Genomic DNA, 23,026 nt, shown 5'->3' with positions numbered 1-23,026 from the left:
CGAGCCATGGTGCAAGGGTTCGACATCTTTATGATAAAATCGAATCGATATTTTTTTTAATTAAATTATTTGATAAATTGTATAAAAAATATAAACCTAAAAACAAATTTCAAAATTTAACACAAGAATAAAATTTATAAAAAAAAATATCTATCAACATAATATCAGGTATTTATATTTTAAAAATAATCATACAAACACTAAATATTTGAAAATTTTGACACTATTTAAAACCCTTTTAAAGTCAGCAAAGTAATTTTCAGGTCCAGTCTCTACGAGGTCAGCTTCATCACTATTTTCTAAAAGCAACAAAAACGTGCATATTATACACTGAAATTTTGTTTACATTTAAAGAAAGTCTTTATAATAAAAAGGTATATTCGAAATATTTTTGTGGAAGAAATAAAAAACGAGACGGTCGTACTGTTTCAAAAAAAATAATACAACTTATCAATTCTTAATTAAATTGCATCTAGTTTTACACAAAGTCTGCAAAATGAGATTTTGCGGTAATGAGACTCTGTGGTTATATTTTTGAATTGAAAACATAGGATTATTATTGTTATACTATTTTTATAAAAATGAAAATGATCATATCTTAATGTTTTTAAACCATATCTTATTGTTTAGATATACTTAATACACATTCGATAATATTTTTAGTTGTTATAAATCTAAAAGAATAAAAATATTAATTTTTTTAACATGCATATTTTATGACTATTATGATATTTAGTTTACGTGTTATTTTAATTTTTATTATTAATTTGGTTCAATTTAATTAGTTGTTCCGATTTTAAATGCATTGAATCATACAATAAAAGAATCACCGAGAAATGTTAAAATCTTATAAATCAAAGATGCTCTATGAAAAAAAAAATATCATACTATGTTGAAATAAAAAAGAGAAGATCGACAACCATAATTTTTTTAGTGTAGTTTGTAAATAATTCTGAGATGTTGTTGAATTTTTTTTTCTCAACTCCTCATTTAACAAACTGCTTGTTACTTGACTCATAGTGACAATACCGAAACTACCGGTGTCTCCCAACTTTCTGGTAATGAATTGAGAAATAATAATATATACAATTAATCATCAAGAGGCGTTTTCTGATTAGTTCAAAGTACCTTTAGGTTTATAAATTTTCTGATAAATAAAGTTAATTACTTTATATATCGATGTTGAAAATTGGACACTTAGCGTCCATGCCTTTTTCCAAAGGGCGATCCGTGTTCCATACGTTACATCAATGTATACGCCAGTCAATAATGTACAACGCGGTAGGAAAAGGTCGTGCTATTTTAATACCCCGGTGGCTGTGTGAAGATCAAAAGTATACGTTACGCGTCATTGAGTACTCGGTTCATGACCTAAGTGCTTATTCGGCCTCAAAGTTGTCCCCTGTGGGTCCATGCCCAATCATCGCGCGGTCGAGAGTTGAGTTTCTCGAAAAGGGGTAGAAAAGTATATAACACGGAGAGGAACCGACCCGACGGCTGTCGGTCGAACGATCCGCCAGCTCATGTCGACCGTACCCGATTCGCTACCCCTCTTGCCTTGGTTATCTCGCAACAATACCCTCGTCGTCTCGAGGTTCCACAAGCTTTCTACAACCGTCCGATTTCAGATCAACGGTACGAAAATTAATCACGACCAAAAGAGCTTCGGTGATGGGCTCGATGTAAATTTTTTCAAGTTCAGGGTCGCCTTGTTGGCAGGGTGCGATGATTGCGTCCAATGGTGGTTTTCTTGACGCGTCAGATTCGGCAAACTCCTCTTATGAAAGTCCTCATATAGAGTAGCGTGCGGGTAATATTTCTACCGTACGATCTCTAAGAGGAGGCGATCGCAGCGGTTCAGTGTACGATGGACGCACCCGATGTGCCTTGTTTGATCCACAGGTCGTCGTGTCCGTATAGGAATATGAATGCGGCCGCGTCCAAAATAGGAACGCTCTCCCTCTATAAAATGCCGAGTTGGGTACCCTTTATCTCGCCAATAATTCACGTCCTCTTCTTCTTTAGGTTTTTCTGTGGTAGGTGATCTTACCCTAATGGGCACAGAGGTGCTGCGACCGCACGATTGTCTGAGGAACCCCCTCTACGTCGATGCCTTCGGGTCCCGACCTCCGCCGCCGGCGAAACCCCACCGCAAGAAACCCCCCCGGTCGCCACCCACCTCCTCCTCCCCTCCTTCCACTTCCTTCCACGTTCCTCCTCCTCCTCCTTCGAAGGCAGGCCGGCGTGGCCTGGGCCAGCCTGCCCGCTCGCCGCCTCCCCAGGCGGTGGCCAAACCCAGCCGCGCCAACCCGCCGTTCGACAGTCGGAAATCGCCGTCTCCGCGGAAGGATGGTGCCCTCTCCGAAGGAGAGACCCGCTCGCGGAGGGCCCTCGTGATGGAGGGGGTCCGGATCTTGAAGCGAGGCGAGGAGTTGAAGCCGGGAGCCCCCCGGGCTGCCGATCTGGTACGAGAGGGTGATGGTTCGGTGTTCTGCTCCACGAATCGGTTGGGGCCGGAGCCGGAGATCCTCCCGAGGAAAGGAGGGCTCGCCGTTCTGGAGTCGCCGTACGCGGGACCGGCGTTCTTCGCGTCCCCTCCTCCCAGTTCGCTCCCTCTTCCTTCTTTTTGCCTGAAGAAGGGTGTGGTCAAGGGCGAGGAGGCCGCGAGGGCCCTTCCGTCGCGCGTTCTGGCATGGTAATCCGCTGCGGCGGCAAGTCAAATCGGCGCCGATTACAGGTGTAGGGATGAAAAGATGCGATCTTTGTAGGAAAAAAAAGGTGTTTGGTGGGAAAAAAAGTGATATTTGTCGACAAAATTTCAACTTTGGGGGCCCCCAAAACAAAAGAAAGGTGGGGGGGGGGGGTGGGGGGTGGGAAAAAGAAGGGATTATGGTGGCGTCTGAAGGGGCTAAAGCTTTAGATGGGACTGTGTCGTGTTGTTGGCTTCTCCGGTTCATCAATATTCCTCTATTTTTTCAAAAGGAAGGTGGGGAATCGGAGAACCAAAGGTCATAGGAGTACAACGACAGCCGTAGTTTATTGGTAGGGGATGTAGCTATTGCTTATGTTCATCTGGTATGTGGTAATGGTGATGCGTTGTTTGGTCAATTAGAAGGTATCTATGTTTGATGCGTCGAATGTTTTGCTTTATAGTTGTGGTTTGTAATCTTTGATATGCAGTTCTAATGGTGTTGTGGGCTAATGTTCTTCCTCCTGTCCAACTTAGTCATCAGTAAAAATAAAATGTTTGTCTTTGATGTTGTATGGATAGGCATGTTCAGATTTGTTTACTTGGTTGGATTGTTCAACTTGCCTGCAAATTTATTAGATTCTGCGGATTGGTCGAATGGCTTTGTTGGAGTCTACTTGGTGGAGTCGGTGAACTACCTATAATAACATGATTCATTTCCAACCAACTCTCTCCGAAGCTGTCATTGTTTGACTCACTCTTTTTCATTATAAAAAAAATATATATCTAATTTATTTATTATAATAATAATAATTATTATTTTTAAAAAGTAAAAGACAAAAATAAGATTTAAGAAATGAAATGTTATATGCATCATAATTAAAAAAAAAATTTCAAATAAAAGAGCTTGGAGTGTGTGATGTAATATGTCTTCACAGAACATAAGAATCAAAGCATCTGATACATCCTAATCGAGTAAAATATTCTTATGTATTATGCTTCCACCCAAGAAAAGTATCAAAGCATCCATATATGTAGAGCCCAATTAGCCTAAAGATGATAATGTTTCAACTGGGCTACCTGATTTCTAAAGAAAATATATTTTGATATACTTAAGCTTCCATAATTTTATTGTGATGTTTTTATATTAAATATATTTTGATATTTTTAATCTCAAAAATATTATTATTATTATTATTTGAACTCTAGAATCCTCATGGAATTGGACTGCAGAGGCAACATGTTTCCTACTTTGCTCAAGCTGCAAATTTCATTACAATCATTAATATATTAATAATTTCTGTTGTAACTTCATGTTAATGTTGCTATGTGGATGTCTTGGATATATATATATATATATATATATATATATATATATATATATATATATTCATATTTTACAGTAATTGGTGTAATTGTTGGGCCGAACTTGATGGCCCAAAGATCTGACATTGGATGGAAGTCAATGGACCGGGTTTGTATTAACAGATAGAAAAGGATGGATGGAGTTCGGGTCATAATACTATTATTAGCCAAGGCTTGTGGTTTTAATTAGAACAGATCATGAATAATACTTGATTAAGCATATAATAATGATCATTTTTGTGCAATGATGTAAGTGTAATGGGGAGTAAATTAGAAATTATGTCGTCCTTCGTAACGTAGTAAAAACGATTGGAATTGATCTGAAACGATGCTGATTTCGTCGGTGAATGCGAACCCACGTCAACCGATTTGGTGCAGTGCAGCCTGTTGTTGATCGCACCCGTTTCTGGTATCCACCAGCTTGACCCCTCTCTCTGTCTTTTAAGTGGGTCCCACAGGCCACGATTCCCCCCTCCGACCGCCTTCAGATCTCCGATCTAAATTCCCACCCCCGCCCTCGCCCCCGCCGCGTCTCCGTTCTCTCTGCGTCGCCTCCTCCTTCCTCCACCTCCTCCTGCGCCGCTGCCCTCGAGAGCCCCCGCGGCGGGCCATGGAGCCGGATGTGAGCTTCGAGACAGGCTCCATGATCCGGATCGCCGTCCTACCCGTCGGCGGCTCAATCCCACACCCGCGGTTGCGTTCTTACGTGGAGATGCTGGGCCGCCACACCCGGATCGACCTCTCCTCTATCAGCTCCTTCTACTCGGAGCACCAGAAGAGCCCCTTCACCCACCAGCCATGGGAGACGGGCAGCCTGCGCTTCAAGTTCATGCTGGGCGGCGCCCCGCCCAGCGCCTGGGAGGACTTCCAGTCCTGCCGCAAGATCCTTGCTGTCATCGGCCTCTGCCACTGCCCCGCCTCCCCCGACCTCGATCTCGTCGCTGACCAGTTCGCCACTGCCTGCAAAGCCTACACCTCAGCACTAGCCAAGCGCTGCTTCGCCTTCTTTCCTACCGATTCCCAGGTGCGTCCAAGATCCCTTCTCTCGATTTACTCTCAAGGTGTAACATTGCTTGACTTCTGTTGATTGCTCCATGTGGTGTGATCTTGACGAGAGGTGTGATAGGTTTGGTCGTGAAGTATTTCCATGGAGTCCCTCTTTCTGAACGAGGCATGCAAATTTGATTTTTGGATCCACAGAGAACTTCTTATTCATGAATAAATCGTGGCAAGAACGGAAAATTATCAGTAATTTGGTAATGGAAAACTTAGTTTACCATGATTTGTCAATAAGTGACTCATTACCTAATCAGCTTGCAGAAGGATTTTGTTTTCTGACCGGAAGTTACAAGCTAGGAAGGTAGGAGTTTCTGCTTCTTCCTATGGCCAGAATGGACTGACCTTTCTTTTAACATTTAGAATGGCGTCTGATAGACCAAGGGATGCATTGATGTCAACAAGAAGTTGTGGTTGAACAGTGCTCATGGTTTTGGTAATGGATCTGCTTGGTTAGATTTACAGTTCAGACTCGTTTTTTTGTTTTGTTTTGTTTTGTTTTTGTTTTTGTAGAATTTGAAAGTTCAAAATGGGCCAGAATCTTCTAGTTGCCTGGCGTCTATACCAAAATAATTGAGTTCCTAATTCTTGCAGATGACATAATTTTGAGACAAATAAAGGATTGTGTTTTAACTAGATTCTTTCTGATTCTAATTTGGTGAGTTTAAATGATTAAAAAAAACCATAGATTTCTTGCCTATTTATCAAATGATTTTGAACAATGCTCATGGTTAGGCACATACTGATTGAGCAAATTCGTGATGAAATTCTGTGGCATATGTTTTATAGATGGTATTGGTTTTGCTGATTGTAATCGAGAAGGGATAGGCTTTAAGTAAGACATACGAAGATGATTTTTGCAAACAAACAAAAGGCTTAAATTACAGAGGACTACAACCTGGCCATAGTTTTACCAAAATAGGTTTTGAAACAAAATATTCAAGTCAGTTTATAAGGTAGGATTTTTTATGTCTTTACATTTATTGTATGATACTAAGGGGAGACTGAAATTTTTTTTTTACCTACCGTTTCTACTTCTACTATCCTAGATCTGTTGTATAATAGAAAGCGGATACTCAAGGAATGAGAAAGGTTTTACCCATTCATTTAAAACAGGGCAATTAAAAAGGAAAAAAAATGGTCTCAGAGTATTATGTTTCTGTTGTTTACCTTTTAGCTTGAAAGGAGAACCGCAAGATGATATTAAGACCATGGACCATCATGTTAGTGCACACTACTTTGTATCCAACCACCTTCTACTGGTTGGTGAGCCTTGGATCATAGCAAATCTTAATATACCAGTTGTTGCTGGTTTCTACGAATCCGATATAGGTCGTTACAGGTTCGACATAGTTCCATTCCTTGCTTGGGCTTCAACGGTCCTATCTTGGCCCATTGTTCATGGTCGACTGTCAGCTTTATCTACACACACCACCCAATGATATTGATCCACATACTTTAGTTGGTGACTTTGATCTTGGTACCAATATTATGTGACTTTGTTCTCTAGTAACACAAGTTCTAAAACATCAGAAATCATAATACCAATATTTTGAATATGTTAGACAAAAATGAGGACTTTGATCTTGAGACTGGTAGACATCCAAACCTCTGTACCACTTAAATAAGTGAATTTATGCTTATAGGGAGTGGTTGTATTACTTTTTGGACAATGTATTTTGATTGAATTATTGGATTATGATGTATATCTTCAATTGAGTTTCTTTGTATTGTGATTGTTTGATCAACTCACTTAATTATCATGTAATATTTTTTTCTTTGAGATATTCTGCTCATGATATGTTATTGTGGTGCTAAATGATGTGTGGGGTCATGATGTTCCTGTTTTTAGTCAAAATATCAAAACATGAGAAAATAAAAATGGTTTATTGGTCTGGCTTATTTGGCTGGGCTAACAATTGTATGGAAACTACTGTCACTTGCTATGATTCAGTACTAGCAACACACAGTTCAATAGGGCATTGGTATACATTTTGTACATCATATGATGAACGTTGATTAAGCCATTATGTTTCATGGGCTAGCATACGGGTTTGCTAGGAAATGATACACACAAAATATGTTCTAGAGAAGACCAAGTTGAGATGGATGTAGGGTGTTACTAAAATATATAAAATAAAAGTTGTTTGTGTTCATGGATTATGTAGGGTACCAGAAAATGATGTAATGTAAACTATTAAAAAGTTATTTGAATATAGCAAAGTTGGATTTTGACTAATATATTAGGCTCTTAGCATCTTGGAAATAATTATATCATACTCGATGAAGTCAGTTGATATAGTTCTGGTTTAATAAAAAAACTTTGTTTAAACAAACACATTTTCTCATTTGGCTTCTTTACCTACTCTTATTTGATTATAGATCTTTTATACTTACCATACATTTGTGAGCTTGGTTGTAAACTACGCTATGGTGTGATTCCTAATTCTGAGTCAGAAAGCTTGGTTTTTCTTATCTATCTCCTTTTTTCTTGGGTTCTGTCAACAGTTAGAGGAAGGGGACAATAAAAGAGAGAACATTCTATTGTTTCCTCCTTCTGATCAAAAGACACAAGAATTCCACATGCTCACCATGATGCAAGATCTTGCTGCTTCCTTGTTGATGGAGTTTGAGAAATGGGTTCTTCGTGCAGAATCAGCTGGAACCATATTGAAGACACCCTTGGACTCTCAATCTAGTCTTGGTTCAGAGGAGGTTTATTCTTTAGGTGTTCTATGGAATTAGAAAAGTTGTATCTTGTGATATTGAAAATGATTAGAATACTTTTAATTGATTGAAGAGTTGTATGACTTTAATTTGGTTCTACTTCAGTTTATCAAAGCAAAGAAAAGGAGGCTTGCCCGTGCACAAAAAACGATAGGGGATTACTGCATGTTAGCAGGATCACCTATTGATGCTAATGCACATTATTCCACTGCAATAGAGCTGGCCAGGTTAACTGGGGATATATTCTGGCATGCAGGGGCTATGGAGGGTAGTGTTTGTGCCTTGCTGGTAATCATATTTCTACATTCTTGTACTGTTACTTTATCGCATGGTTAGACAAATGATTTTGAATTTAAAGATTGCAGAAGCTCCATAAGCAGTATAGAATTTTTTTTACCCTTTACCCTTGACCTGTTGCTTTTTGATTGCTTTAGAGGTTTTGTACTAAGAACAATGATTGATTTAGTTAACTTGTTTACAATATTCAGGTTGATCGAATGGATCATAAGGATCCTCTTTTAGAAGAGGAAGTCAAGTACCGCTATTACAATGTTATTCAGCTCTATAGGAGATCTTATCTACAGGATAATGCACAAAGGTAGGCATCATTCATTAGTTACTTGTAGACTTCTTGAACATCCATGAGTCTGTGAAATAACCCAGCCAATTTTATGTTTGCATTAGTTTAAATAAATTTTAGATGGGAGTTGTCTACGTGATGAGAATATTTCTTTGGATTTTATCTGTCTTTAATTTGATGACAATATTTCTTGCTATAGAAAAAATTGTTTGGTTTTGTTGCAATGTGACTTTAGATCAAAACATTGAAGTGTTGTAAAATGGAGGCATGTTCTCTCTTCTCTGGTACTGTGAACAGAACTGATACCAATGAAAGCATATTTGTACATATATACATCAGCATATCTCTTTTGGAAAGCTAACATTTACAGGAAAAAAATTTGTTTATTCCTGGCATCAGGTACACATTTGCCATAACAACGACATTTTTGTTCTTAATAAGATTATAAAAATCTCTTTTTTCTTGGTTAGCCAATTTTACATATTTTTATTATTATAAAGACAGGGTGGCCTAATTCACATGGTTTCAGCTATTGAATGGTTCTCACAAACATAAAGGTTGTTTTTGTGATGACGCATAATCACAGCAAACTTACCACCACCCCTAGGCCCATGCTCTTACATATTTTTATCATCGTTATGGAACTGAAATCTTTAAGGATGGATTTCAGTCTTGTTTCTTGTTGGTCTTCTGACCTATACCACCCAATATCAGAAGATCGATCTGCATCTATCTGACCTTTATTTTGAGACCTGTAGATTCCAATCTATTCTTAGCTTAGAAAGAGGAGATTTCGACATTACTATCCTCTCTGTTCTTTGGAGCATCAAGATTGAGAAATATAATCTTCTGATTTGTATGCTCTATTTGTCAAGGCCTTTTAATTATGCTGAGTTATATCTGATTATAATATATCAGTAAATTTATTGTGATCTCTTTGTTGAACATGACCCAAGATGAGTTGATCACCTTCTTTATCTCTTGTAGAGTTTCAACAGTGAGCTTTGAACTAGAGGCCGCACTGAAGTTAGCTAGATACCTTTGCCGGTAAGACTGAGTATGTTAGTTGTATTATCATTTCTCTTATATTACTGGTAAGACCTATGTTTGCCATATTGTTGCTTGTTACTGATCAATCTTAAAATCACATGGATATTGTTTTTGCTTCTTTATATTTCACAAAAGCTGTAATAAACAAATTATTATGTGGTAACTGATTTGAGTTTTCTTTTAAAATTTGTTAAGATTTGTCATTCATCACAGATCAATGAAAGTTATGTATGCTTTCAAATACTGTACATGCTTGAAATTTAAATATCAAATACATCTCTAGTTGTTATTTCGTGTTTTCTCCAGGTCTTGTCATAGATTCTAATGTAGACAGCCCTTTAACATACAAGAACCTATATATTAGGTCGTTGCATGTAGATATACCTTGTTGTGATCTGTACATGTGAAAATAGATGTACATTTGGTAAGGTTAAGGACATTATTGTAAAAAAATAATAATATACCAAGAGGTGCTATTGGTGGATAAAAAAAATAAAAAATCTTAATTGTTAAAATCTTTGTAATTTCTCAGGCAATCTAGTAACTTTATTAATGATAATAATCCATCTGTTCTGATGCTGATAATTTCATAGTAAAATGGAGAAAATAAATTATCTTTATCTTTATCGAAGCATTGTACATGTAAAATTACATTTGTTCAACTTCTAGGTTTTCTTAATTGAAACATGTTTTGTAAATTTGTATAAAAATGATTGTGTATAAAATTTCTGCAACTACTTCTGTCTGTCCCTTCTCCAGTAGTTCCCTCTCTCATTCTGATATTTGTCATAGTGCCAAGTTTCTGATTTCTTTGTTCTAGCTTATTGATCTTCTTATTCCAATTTAATTTCTGTTTGAAGTTCTGGTAGCTATAAGTTTCTTTTACAACTGATTATTCATGCATGCTATTGGACATATGCGTATCATACTGATTGTCTGGTGCTGAAGAAAATTTTCATTCATCCTTTTTCTTTTTCTTCTTAAAGTGGATCAATCGTAATATGCCTATGTACTGCCACACAACAGCAACCTTTGTCTGTCCCAAGGGTGTTCTTTTTCTAATCTTGTATTAGAGTTCTTAAATCTTCAAATCATAATGAGGCAGAACCGTGAAGGTCCAAACACTCATCAACTTATTTCTGGGTCTAATTTAAAACCATAAATAGTAGTCTATTTAATGATCTGCCGAGGCAGCAACAGATGGAAAATAGGGAGCAGGTGGGAAGACAATGTAAAATGGGTGAAAAGTTTAGCAAGCCCAAAAACACTGATAAAATCACATAAAGAGTCCCTTTGATAAGAACCAATTGGCCTCTACTCCTCTCCTAAGTTATGGATCCTTTACTCTTCTTGTAAGTTATGCATCCTAATTTTGTTAAACTATGAACCTATTAGAACCTTAAATTGAACTGCTTTTCCTCCTTAAAAGGAACTATAAGATAACATTATTGAGCTAGTAAAAAATAAAATTCATGATGGAAATTAGTCCAAATAACTTGAAAACATCCTTATCTATACCCTCTGTGACTTATTTAAAAAACAATGCAACAACTTGATAGCTGATCCATGGACTATTATAGTTAGCAGTCTAGAATAGCTAGCTTGTTGAATCTATTTTCTTTTATTTACTACCCTGCCTATTGACAGAATTAGAGTCCAACTATTATGGAGAAAATATCACCCAATTTACTGACACCTAATCATGTGCACAACTCCTCATTATGACTCTCAATACTGAAATTAAAAATACTGCACAATCTCTGAAATAAGCTTCTGTAGCCTAGCACAAAATTAATTTAAGTGATTGTTAGAGAAGGGCTTCTACTGAAAACTCAATTTTTTGTTTAATTGGAAGTTTAGAACCAATCAAGATAAGCTTTGCTATATGTCCACTAGACCCTAGATTCATGTTGTGCAAAAAGAACCCTAGTTACACTATCCGCTATTATTAATTCCAATAAAGAAACTTTCTGTCCACTGTTTGTATTAGTTTAAGATGAAGAGTCCCACAAGGAAAAATTAAGGCGTCTAAGTTGAATCCTGAGGTTTTCTACTTGGACTTATAGAATTAAACAATTTCAACTCGAGAGCATTTGCAACACTGGGCCTCCCGTTTTCTTAAGAATATTCAAGGGTGTATATTCTACGTATCTATATGTACAACTGAAAAAGTTACTGAAACCATTTTAGTTATAATTGAATCTCTGTTCTTCATTTAATGCCACCATTCATATCTTAGAACAATTTTTCATTTTCCAGTGATCAATATAATTTGGGAGTATTTATGACAAATGTCTTCCTAACTTTTATATTTATGATGTTTTGTTGGGGGATTGATTTATTTTTTTTGGATGGGGGATTTTAAATTTTTAAAATTTTCTTACTGTGGTTCATACTTCTTCAATTGCTATTAATAACTGGAGATCACTTATATCTACTAGCATTATTAACCAGTTCGGAAGTTGAAACATCTTTGTGCTGCTCTTGATCTCTTCTTATTAGGCGTGAACTTGCTAAGGAGGTTGTCGACTTGTTGATGAGTGCTGCTGATGGTGCAAAGTCCCTGATTGATGCAAGTGATCGCTTAATATTATATGTTGAAATAGCAAGATTGTTTGGAACTCTTGGCTATCAACGGAAGGCAGCCTTCTTTTCACGACAAGTAGCTCAATTGTACTTGCAGCAGGATAATGCCTGTGCTGCTATGAGTGCTATGCAAGTTTTGACTATGACTTCAAATGCTTATCACGTCCAAAGTAGAAGGAACAGCCAAAAGATGTGTCCATCATCCCAAGTAAGTTGTTATTAGAAGAAATACTGAGAATTTCATATTTTTATATCAAAATTCAGAATTTTCTCTCCTTGATAATTCTTTTTATTAACCAAACTCTACTTATTTTATATGCACCATTAACTGCATGTCTGATAAATCACTCTATTCCACTCATTAACTAGGTGTTTTTGGCTGGTTTCTCTTGAAAATCTCTTTTATTTGCAAGAAAAAATAGGTGCAGAAAACAAAAAAAAAGTGAGAGATTCTATACCCAATTATATATCCACAGAACTAAATAACACTAATTAAATTGTATACCCAAGTTCTAGATGACATAACATAATGTTCCTGAATGTAAACTACTATATATTAGGATAAGATTGTGATTTCATAGTTTCATGGTGGTAGAGAGATCTTGATTCCCATGGATAGAACTAAAAGCACAGTGAGAGGTATATTAGAAATTCACAAAAGTTTTAACTACTTGAGATTGTTCGGATAGCAATTTGACTGAGATATGTGGTTAATTGATTGCAAAAGTAGACATTGATAAGTATAGATGCTTATCTTTGTGTCTGAGAACCAGGAAAATGGATTGTTGAACTTAGATTTTAGAAAATACACTGTCATGAGTAGGATTGATAGAAATGATTTTAGAAGATATTGCATACTGCTGCTTAAGCCACAAATTAGGTTTTTATTGTTGAAGATGAATTATTGAAGTTAGCGTGCACAGAGTTCTAGCAAGTTTGATCATTGTTGACATATTGTTAGCCTTTGTTATGTTACTTGTTAGCACTTTCCAGTTGCCCCAGTGTATGGCTTGGTGAAACGAAATCTGAACCTTTCCAAAGTGAACGTGTATGTGGTTTGAGCCATTGGATGATGTTCCTTTGATCTAAGGGCCTAAATTTCTTAATAGCCAAGTATAGGGCTAACGTGGGAATGAGACTATGTGCATGTGTACAAAAGAACACTAGATTATTCTGGAAAGATTGACAGAGAAGAAAGAAGCCTCAAAGTTCTAGTTCGTCTTAGTGCCCATTATTATGTAGGATCATTTTCTTTTTGAGGGTTAGATAAGAAGTTGGATGAGCTTTGTCTTGTATGCTTCGACACTAAGTTGTGATTCTCTTGTAATCTTCCAGTAATAGAAAACAACTTTTGCATTCTTCTCCTATAGATGCTGGCCTTGTTCCTTAGGCCGAACCTGTAAATTCTTGTGCCTTTGCAATTTACTTTTCTCTTGCTATATGCCGTTCTCTTGTATAAGTGCTCATTGAGTTTATCCAACCATTGCAGACTATGTTGGTTGTTTAAAGTTTTTCCACCAAATGTTTGTGATATTGCCACTTCCAACCTTCACAAACATAATACTATATTTTATATGTTTTTCCTAATAATCAAGCTATTGAGGACCCACACAACAATGATAGGTAAGACTGGTTGAGTTGTCCCAAAACCCTTGCTTGGTTTCCATGTTCTTTTGTAACACTATTAGGTGACCTTATGAAAAAATCATGCTATCAATGTGCACAAATATAGTTTTAATATCACCACAGTGTTCTGTTTTTTAGTCTATCTCACACACACATTAAAGAAGTCACGTGCATGAGGATATCGGAAAGAATATTTTTTAATTTCTTATTCTCCAAGTTTGTGCCTTTTATATTGCCCTTAGTAGATTTCTAAATTTGCATTTGTTTGGCCAGAAGAGTAATGTGGTTAATAAAATTAAGCTGAGCTCACTATTTATTTTCTTGTACAATGTAATAATATTTTCGTAACATTGTCCAAGGATTCTGTTCTTATCACATTTACTATTTTACTTTAAGATTCCTAACTTTGGAGTTCTATAGTTAATCTTGAATCAATAAATTGCTTAGATAGCAGTGATTTAAAAAGGCGCTCGGGCGCTCGCCTAGGCGCTCGGGCGAGGCGAGGCGAGGCCTAAGCGCCTCGCTAATCTCCAGCGCGCCACCTGGGCGCTCGCCCGAGCCCAGGCGCTGGGCACTTCGGGCGAGCGCCTGGGTTAATCAAGGCGACCGAACCAGGATTTTAGGTCTGGTTCGGTCCTGGTTCGGTCTCTGATGGTTAGTTGGTTCAATCGAACCAACTAAAATCGATATAAGTGAGAACCCAACCCTAACCCTCGCCGCTGCCGCTGCCGCTCCCGATCCTGATCCCGATCTCACTGCTCGCCGCTGCTCGCAAACGCTTCCGTTGTCGCCGCTGTCGCTGCTCGCAAACGCTGCCTCTGTCGCCGCTCGCACCTCCCGCTGCTCGCCGCTGTCGCCGCTCATGCTCCCGCTGCCGTTGCTCGCCGCTGTCGCTGTCGTTGTTGCCGCTCGCGCCTCCCACTACTCGCCGCTCCCGCTGCTCGTCGCTATCGCCGCTCGCCACTGTCGCTGTCGTCGCTCGCTGCTCGCTGCTGCCGCTTCCTCTTTTCTCAGTCAGCAGGCTCAGCACCCGTTTACACTTCCTTTTAACAGTATACGTATACTGTATACTGTTAATATTATTAAGTTTATTTAAAATAATTAATTTTCAATACTGTTAATAGATTAATAATATATTGTTTTGATTTTAATACTGTTAATTTTTATTTATTTGAAATTATTGCTAGGTTTCTTAATACTGTTAATTTTATATCTTAGATTTTCTTAATTTAATAGCATATTTTTATTTAAAATTTTAAATAATTATATTTATTAATTATATTATATATTTTTATATTTTAGCGTCTTGCTTCGCTTGGGCGAGCGCCTAGCGCCTCGGATTTTTTTGGACCTTGGCACCTTTTGGCGCCTAGCGCTTTTTAAATCACTGTTAGATAGTAGATTGATACTATAGAGCTTAAAAATAATGATAGCTGGTTCCTGGTGCATGCATAGGAGTGGATGCTAATATATAATTAACTTTTATGAATTCCGTGTTTTACTCAGAGCATAGTACTATGGTACATCCAACATACAGATTGTGCTGTACTAGTCAAACTGTGGAACTGGTACAGTAGTATGCTAGTACCATGGTAGACTGGCCATCTACCAAAATTAAACCATTTTAGATCTGTTTTTTGGTCTACATTTACTGTTTGCATATTGGTCCGATTAGGTTCCGGAACTGGTAACAGACAAGTTCTGAACTGTCTTATAGTGTTTTGTTTTCATTGTATTCTCTATGACAGTGATTGAAATTAAGTCCATCTTAAGATGGATGCAATAAGCTGTTTCTAGACTCCATTTCCTGATATTCTTCATGCAGTTTAGGTATGGCTAATAATCTCTTCAACTTACTTGCATCAAGGATCTTGGAGCAAGTCATGGTGATGGCGGAAAAATGCACCCTTTATCAATAGTCTCCTTGTTTGAGTCTCAGTGGAGCACCATACAAATGGTTGTTTTGAGAGAGATACTGATGTCCTCTGTTCGTGCTGGTGATCCTCTTGCTGCATGGAGTGCTGCAGCTCGTCTACTTAGATCATTTTATCCGCTCATTACGCCTGCTGGTCAGAGTGGGCTTGCAAGCTCACTTGCAAACTCTGCAGAAAGACTTCCATCAGGCACACGCTGTGCCGATCCTGCCCTTCCTTTTATCAGGTATTTTTTATTTTTTCATTGTATTGAGAAATTGTTGTTTCCTCTCTGGTTTAATATTTATATAGAAATTGTTGTTTCCTCTCTCCTCATTATTTCCTTTCCGTGCTGCCAGTTCTGAATTCTTATTGCTGATAAATATACAATGATGAATGAAAATCCAAATAGTCACTAAAGAAAAAAGGGACCAAAATCATATGATAACTGTACTTGGACATACTATCCTGTTTTCCTTAAAGGAGCAGTAGCTTGTTGTTGTCTACTCTACCATGACTTAAAACATTTTCTGGCTATAAACATGAAGGTTCTAGATTCTGATTAATGCAAAAATTTATCTGAAAATCTGTTACAACCTAATTGTAGCCTAGTTCAAGAAAGAATGATATTTTGCAGTTCTTATGCTATATTTAAGATTTCTGAACAATTTGTTTGTCTTTAAACCAAGAGTTAGTTACTTTGAAATCATCCTGATCTTATTTCTGAATATTCCTGACTGTAAAAAAATTTCTAATATATTAATTTTTCTGTGCACATCATATATTTCTCATGCTTCTTCATTTTTTGACATTTGCTTTGGACTTTCTCACCATATTAATATGATTGATGAATTTGAATTAGTTTCTTGATTGCTCCTTTGTATTACTATATTACCTTATAATTGTATTATATACACTTCCATAACCACCTATTATCCAATTTGAACTTATATTTGTTGTATGTCCAGCTTATAGTAGTATCAGCCTTAAACAAATATGGTTACAGGATTTACTATCTGTTCTATATGTTTATATGAATTTGTGTTTTCTGATAAGAAATGTCCATGGATATGTTTTTTTCACAATCTGATGTCTGTCGAATCTATTATTTTCCCCTAGCTATGGTCATAATTGTTATCTGTCTGTGTTTTTGCATCTAGTTGGTTTGTAGTTTACAGTTAAAGTAACCAAAGCATTTGTTTCTAGGGACTTTTCTCTACTGATGCACTTTAGGTTCAAATATTAGACAAACTTCAAGTTCAAGTTATTCCTATGCCTAAAAATAAATAAAATGCAATGAATTATAGTATACAGTATCAGTACCACGGTAATTTTTCCTGTAACAGTAATGGATGCTTGCTTCTTTTCCAGGTTGCATTCGTTTCCTCTCCATCCTTCACAAACAGATATCATAAAGCGCAATCCACAAAAAAAGGAGTGGTGGACTGGTTCAGCACCTTCTGGACCATTTATTTACACTCCTTTCAGCAAGGGGACCATCTCTGATTGCAATAAACAAGAGCTTACATGGATTGTAGGAGAACCAGTTCAGGTTTTAGTGGAATTGGCAAATCCATGTAGCTTTGACCTTATGGTTGAAAGTATTTATCTCTCAGTTCATTCTGGAAACTTTGATGCTTTTCCTGTAAGTGTGAGTCTGCCACCTAATACTTCCAAGGTGATCTTATTGTCTGGGATTCCAACAAAAGTTGGAGCAGTTTCAATACCAGGATGCATTGTCCATTGCTTTGGTGTGATTACAGAGCACCTATTCAGGGATGTTGACAACTTACTTCTTGGGGCATCACAGGGCCTTGTTCTTTCTGACCCTTTCAGATGCTGTGGCTCTACCAAACCAAAAAACATGTCCGCTCCAAACATATCTGTGGTGCCCCCTCTACCTCTGCTAGTTTCCCACGTGGTAGGAGGGAATGGTTCTACCATCTTGTATGAAGGTGAAATTCGTGATATTTGGACAAGTCTAACGAATGCTGGGACTGTACCAATTGAGCAAGCACACATTGCATTATCAGGGAAAAACCAGGATTCTGTTATTTCAATTGCACATGATGTTCTGTTATCATCTCTTCCTCTGAAACCTGGTGGAGAAGTGACTATTCCAGTAACTGTAAAAGCATGGCAGCTGAGCTTGACGGATTCTGAATTTGATGCTAGCAAGAGCTCCTCTGGAAGTGCACGAAGAATATCCAAGGAAGGAAGCAGCCCGTTGTTGGTTATTTATTATGCGGGTACTTAAATGTCCCTTTCAAATTTATAATTTTCTTTTAAAGTTGTAATCTCTATGATAGCAGCAGTCTTCTAGAAATAAGTTCTCTTATATCTGTGAATTTGTTTTGTAGTTCATGATCCACAAATTCTTCAGCTACATTCCTAGGGAAAGTGTTTAAATCTTCTCTTGCCTTGTAATTTCATCTTTGATTCTTTTTTGTGTCAGAATAAGTCAATATGTTTACGAGTGGGGTTAGCCCTTGGAGTTCTATTTTTGTAATGACTAGAGATACAGAAACTTTGAAATGACTGGAAATAAGATAGTGACCCACTAATTTATGGGACTGATCAGAATTAGTCAGGATTGTTATGTAATATGTGGAACACATTGCTTCAGACATCAGTTTGACGAATCAATCTAGCTAGATAGCTGAAGTAGATATAACTAAATAGAATTGGCTAGAGTAGTTGGAACAGGAAAAGAAAAGAAGCTCAAATCAATTATATCTTTAGTCAGCCTAAGGCTGACGGATCCCTTCCAAACCTTAGGGTTTTCTGACTCATGTAGAATTTGTTTGATCCTTTAGAAAATGAGTGAAAGGGATAAATCTGGCACATTCTAACCTGAATCAGTGAAATTTATCAGGATTAGGTGAACCTGGAGATCATGGCATCACCATAACATTTTAAGAATACCACCAAGCAGAGCAAAGATTGTTCCTTTGCTACCTGGGAGACCAGGGTTTGAATTACGAAAACAGCCATGTTATTTAGAGGAAAGGTTGTATACATTGACCCTCCCCCTATCCATGGTGGTATGAGCACTGTGCAGTAGGTATGTGTTTTATCTGTTGGAAGTTGTGTGTTATATCTGAGAAATCTGTGCAAGTGGTTCAGACATGTTTAAAGAGTAAATTTAAATGCATCAGTACGACATGACTAACCAATTTAGATTTAGAGTTGTTAGAGTGGAAAGGAAAACTGCCAGAGTCATGGCATTGCTTGTTTCTACAGGACTGGATGTGAATTTGTCCATGTTGTTACTATCTTTGACATAACAAGTACTTTAGCAAGATCAAATATTGGCATACTTTTTCATTGATTCTATTATTATTCAATTGGTCTGAAGTGGGCTAACCTTTTCCTCTTTGTTCTTTTAGGTCCATGGACAAGTCCTGATGAATCAAATGGCAGTGGCAATTCTGTGCCACCAGGAAGGCGCTTGGTTGTCCCATTAAATGTGTGTGTTCTTCAGGGCTTGCGCTTTGTAAGGGCACGCTTGCTCTCAATGGAATTTCCGGCACGTGTGAGCGAGGCACTTCCTAAGCAAATTTATGGTGAGAATGGTATAACTGAAGAACTAAAATCAGTGAACCAAAATGACAGTTTGGTTAAGATTGATCCATATAGAGGAAGTTGGGGTTTGCGACTTCTTGAACTAGAACTGTCTAATCCCATAGATGTAGTCTTTGAGGTCAATGTCTCAATGCAGTTGGATAGTCAACAGAGTGAGCATGGCATGGCAAATTTCAGTAATGAAGACATTGACTTTGGGTACCGTAAAACCAGAATTGATCGTGACTATTCTGCAAGAGTGTTAATACCCATGGAGCATTTCAAACTACCTGTTCTTGATGCTTCCTTCTTTTCAAAAGATGCTCAAGTCAATAATCTTCTAGGAAATAAATTTTCTAGCACAGCAGAAAGGAATGCAAAGGCTGAGCTGAATGCTTCCATCAACAATTTAATATCCAAAATAAAAGTGAGATGGCATTCAGGACGAAATAGCTCAGGAGAGTTGAACATCAAAGATGCCACTCAAGCAGCATTGCAAGCATCGATCATGGATATATTACTGCCGGACCCTTTAACCTTTGGTTTCAGGTTGGGTGAAAATGGAACTGCATCAGAAAATATTGTTTCTCCTGAAGAGTCCAGTATATCAGACAATCCCCCTGGCCAGCCTGGTAGTAGGAATGTTGCAAGAGCTAAAGGTTCTGTCTTGGCTCACGAGATGACTCGTATGGAGGTCATCATTCGGAATAACACAAAGGAAAGGATTAAAATGAGCCTTAATGTTTCATGCAGAGATGTAGCAGGAGAGAATTGCATTGAAGGAAATAAAGCAACTGTTCTATGGGCTGGTATGATTCAATATCTCTTGATCGATAGCAGTAATTTGTTTTATATCAACATTTTCTTATTTTGGTTGACTAAATGAACTGACAGTCTATAAACAAAATGATAAGGCAAGATAAACTTCCATACATGCACATTTCGTAGGACCTAATTTTTCCCACATGTCTTGTGTTTTTTCATCTTTTTACGACTAAAGTGACAACTTTGGGACTGGGCGTTCCCGACACAACCTTTTTTGTTGACCCCGTTTAGTATGTTCTTGTTAGATAGTGCCTCTTTCATTGAACATGACATGCTGGTTCATTTCTTATTGTGAAGCAGAAAAATAAAGCAATATTTCCCTTGTTATTTCTTTTTTTGTCCGTTTTGTTATACATGTGATTTGGTAAAGCTTCCAGACATTTTAGTTACTGGACCACAGTGACTGTTTCCTAGCCTTACATTCAAGTCAGATAAAAAGTTCTGTTATTAACCAAAGTCGATATTCCTTGGAATCACGCACACACAAAGAGCTGATGTTGCTCATTTATCCCTCTTATCAGAATCAGAGATGGACCAAATAGAATGGTGTTACCTCACAATTATACAATATTTTGTTGACTCATTTTTAGTTTTCTCTTTCCTCAGGTACCCTCAGTGATATCAGTCTGGAGGCTCCTCCACTCCAAGATATAACACATTCCTTTGCCCTGTACTTTCTTGTGCCAGGGGATTACACACTTCTTGCAGCTGCCGTCATAAATGATGCAACCGATGTCCTGAGGGCTCGTGCAAAATCGGACTCATCTGATGAGCCAATATTTTGTCGTGGATCCCCATTTCATGTCCATGTTGTCGGGACTGCCTAATGCCTACCTGTGTGGCACAAATTGGTTAGTTTTTCCGATTGTCTTTGTATTTGTTGATACAAACAGAAAAACCATTCAGATTTGATTTTTGTTTGATGGGAGGCTTTGCTCACATGCTTTATTTTACTTTTTGTGCCTTGTGAAACCTTAATCACTGTTGTTGCAATATTATGAGTTAGTAGCCCTTCTCACTATATGCAGTATTCCATGTAACAGCTAGTCCACAGTTTTTTTTTTTTTCTTTCTTTCTGAAAAATAAAGAAACTATATTCGTGATCTATCATTTAGCACAACTGTTAAATAGATTTTCCATCCCAATAATGAGAAGAGCGGTTAGATGTAGCTATGTTTGCAAGGTTGTGTATGATGATGTCCTAGGAATAAAAACCCATGGAACTACTTGTAGAGTTGGTTCTGCAAGTTGAGGAGTCGTACAAGTTCTTCTTCTATGTGGTCAATGCTATATCGTCTCAGCAAATTTATCTGTTGACCGCAATGGCGAAGGAATGTGCTCCATGGAGTAAGCATCGCATACACTTGTTGGTATATCTTTAAGAAGAAGAAGAAGAAGAAGAATGGCCAAGGCAAGCCACAAAAAAAGGTTAGATTGTTAGAATAACACGTTATGTAGTAGGGAATAGTCATGTAATTGGATGTTAACAGGCCTCGAGAGTATCCGAATACGATCCGACGATATTGGGCATGTATGTATCTACATGATAGTAGTTACTTGTACATGCATAAAAATCGACAGCAATCCTATTTTGTATTTGGATTCTCTATAATTATCCGAATTGAACTGACATTGGATCCCTCTTTTCGGATTCAAGTTCCGAGACATTCTTACCCGTTATATGCCCCGCGGTTTAAAAGCGGTGCAGGAAATTGCCGGCACACTTTGTCTGTGCACAAGAATATTATATATATATAACCATATCAGTTTGAGATTTAACAGTCAAATGGTAAGGACGAAAAACATGTTACGTTTTGGGTTTTTCTCTTATCTCATGTTTTCAAATTTTTCCATAGATAATAGGGCGATTTTTCTAGAAAATATTTTTATTTTGAATATTTTTTAAACAGTTATCCCAATTTAGTTTTTCCTAAATCATCCTTCTAATCTAAAAAATTCTAAAACTACCCTTCTCCATTGTTGTCCGCCTCCGTGGTTGCCTCTCGTCGTTCATTGTTCACTCATTGTCGTTGCCCCTCGTCGCCTATCGTCTACTCGTTACTCGAGGTCCACAAGGGGAGGGAGTGTGAGGGTCGTCGCTTGTCCTCTATTTTGTTGTCATCCTCTGTCCTATTAGATTTGTTGCCCTCAACCATTGCACGAGAAAAGGAGAGGGTGTGAGGGTCATCATTGGCCCTGACCCTTTGCTTGGTAGACAACATTGCCTTCGGGAAGGGGCGAGGCTGATGACAATCCTCATGCGGGGCCCTTCCTTTCCTAAGAATCAATAGAGTAGAGGATGAGGATGAAATTAAGAATCAATAGTAACCCTCGTGCCCTCTCTCCTCACGGATAGCATGGACAATGGGCGACGATAGCAAGTGGGTGGCAATGAAGGTGGGTAGCGATGGAGAAGGATAATTTTGATTTTTTTTAGATTGATGGATATGGTTTAGAAAAAAATTAAAATGGGATAACTATTTGAGAAATACCTAAAATAAGAATATCTTTTTTTTAAAAAAATACCCTAGATAATATATTATATTTTTAATTCAAAATATCCTTATAATATTTTCGAATAAAGTTATAGTGTTATATTTCACAGGGTCTACAATGGTGTTCAATTACTTTAAATCTCCATCAACACTTAATTATTAATATTATCATAAGTTTATGAGATTTTAATATTTTGTAAATTTAAATCTCCATCAATTTTGATTATCAATCTTCTTGTATATTTTAATAAAATCATCATATATGGAAAAGCAATATGTATATTATATATTTTTTTGTATAGTATTTTAGGAGCCATAATAAGTTACTGATATTCCTTTTCTTTGTTTTTAGATAAAATAAGTTATTAGTCTCTGATGTGTCATCGTCGTTGACCGAATCTCCCACGAGTCTTTTCTACCCGCGTAGCCCCGATATTGGAGATAGCAATGTTACACGGAGCCCCCAATAGAGTTTCCAACCACAGGGCAGGTAGCATTGCGGGTATCTGTGCTAACGCACGGGATAACTGCTGCCCTACGATCCCCGTCA

General features: G+C 37.5%; 2 protein-coding genes across 3 annotated transcripts; both read left to right on the top strand.

Moving 5' to 3' along the window:
- The first annotated feature begins 1,991 nt into the window (after window positions 1–1,991).
- On the top strand, window positions 1,992–3,264 carry LOC135651767 (uncharacterized). The gene has a single exon (XM_065172181.1). It carries the CDS (start codon window positions 2,055–2,057, stop codon window positions 2,697–2,699), a length of 645 nt encoding a protein of 214 aa, XP_065028253.1. The 5' UTR covers window positions 1,992–2,054; the 3' UTR covers window positions 2,700–3,264.
- Window positions 3,265–4,518: 1,254 nt separating this feature from the next.
- LOC135651331 (trafficking protein particle complex II-specific subunit 120 homolog) lies at window positions 4,519–20,934 on the top strand. Of its 2 annotated transcripts, XM_065171357.1 has the most exons (10): window positions 4,519–5,078; window positions 7,619–7,825; window positions 7,943–8,125; window positions 8,326–8,435; window positions 9,405–9,464; window positions 11,970–12,261; window positions 15,547–15,839; window positions 16,964–17,841; window positions 18,982–19,965; window positions 20,588–20,934. In XM_065171357.1, exons 1-10 carry the CDS (start codon window positions 4,665–4,667, stop codon window positions 20,806–20,808), a joined length of 3,642 nt encoding a protein of 1,213 aa, XP_065027429.1. In that variant the 5' UTR covers window positions 4,519–4,664; the 3' UTR covers window positions 20,809–20,934. The 2 variants fall into 2 exon arrangements, with proteins under 2 accessions (XP_065027429.1, XP_065027430.1); XM_065171358.1 differs by lacking the exon at window positions 4,519–5,078 and having other exon boundaries at window positions 7,699–7,838.
- Window positions 20,935–23,026: the final 2,092 nt, after the last annotated feature.

The sequence above is a fragment of the Musa acuminata genome, chromosome BXJ3-10 (assembly GCF_036884655.1).
Source record: "Musa acuminata AAA Group cultivar baxijiao chromosome BXJ3-10, Cavendish_Baxijiao_AAA, whole genome shotgun sequence".
NCBI classification, from domain to species: Eukaryota; Viridiplantae; Streptophyta; class Magnoliopsida; order Zingiberales; family Musaceae; genus Musa; species Musa acuminata.
Note: the sequence above shows the minus strand (reverse complement) of the source record. Positions and strands in the feature narration are given on the sequence as shown.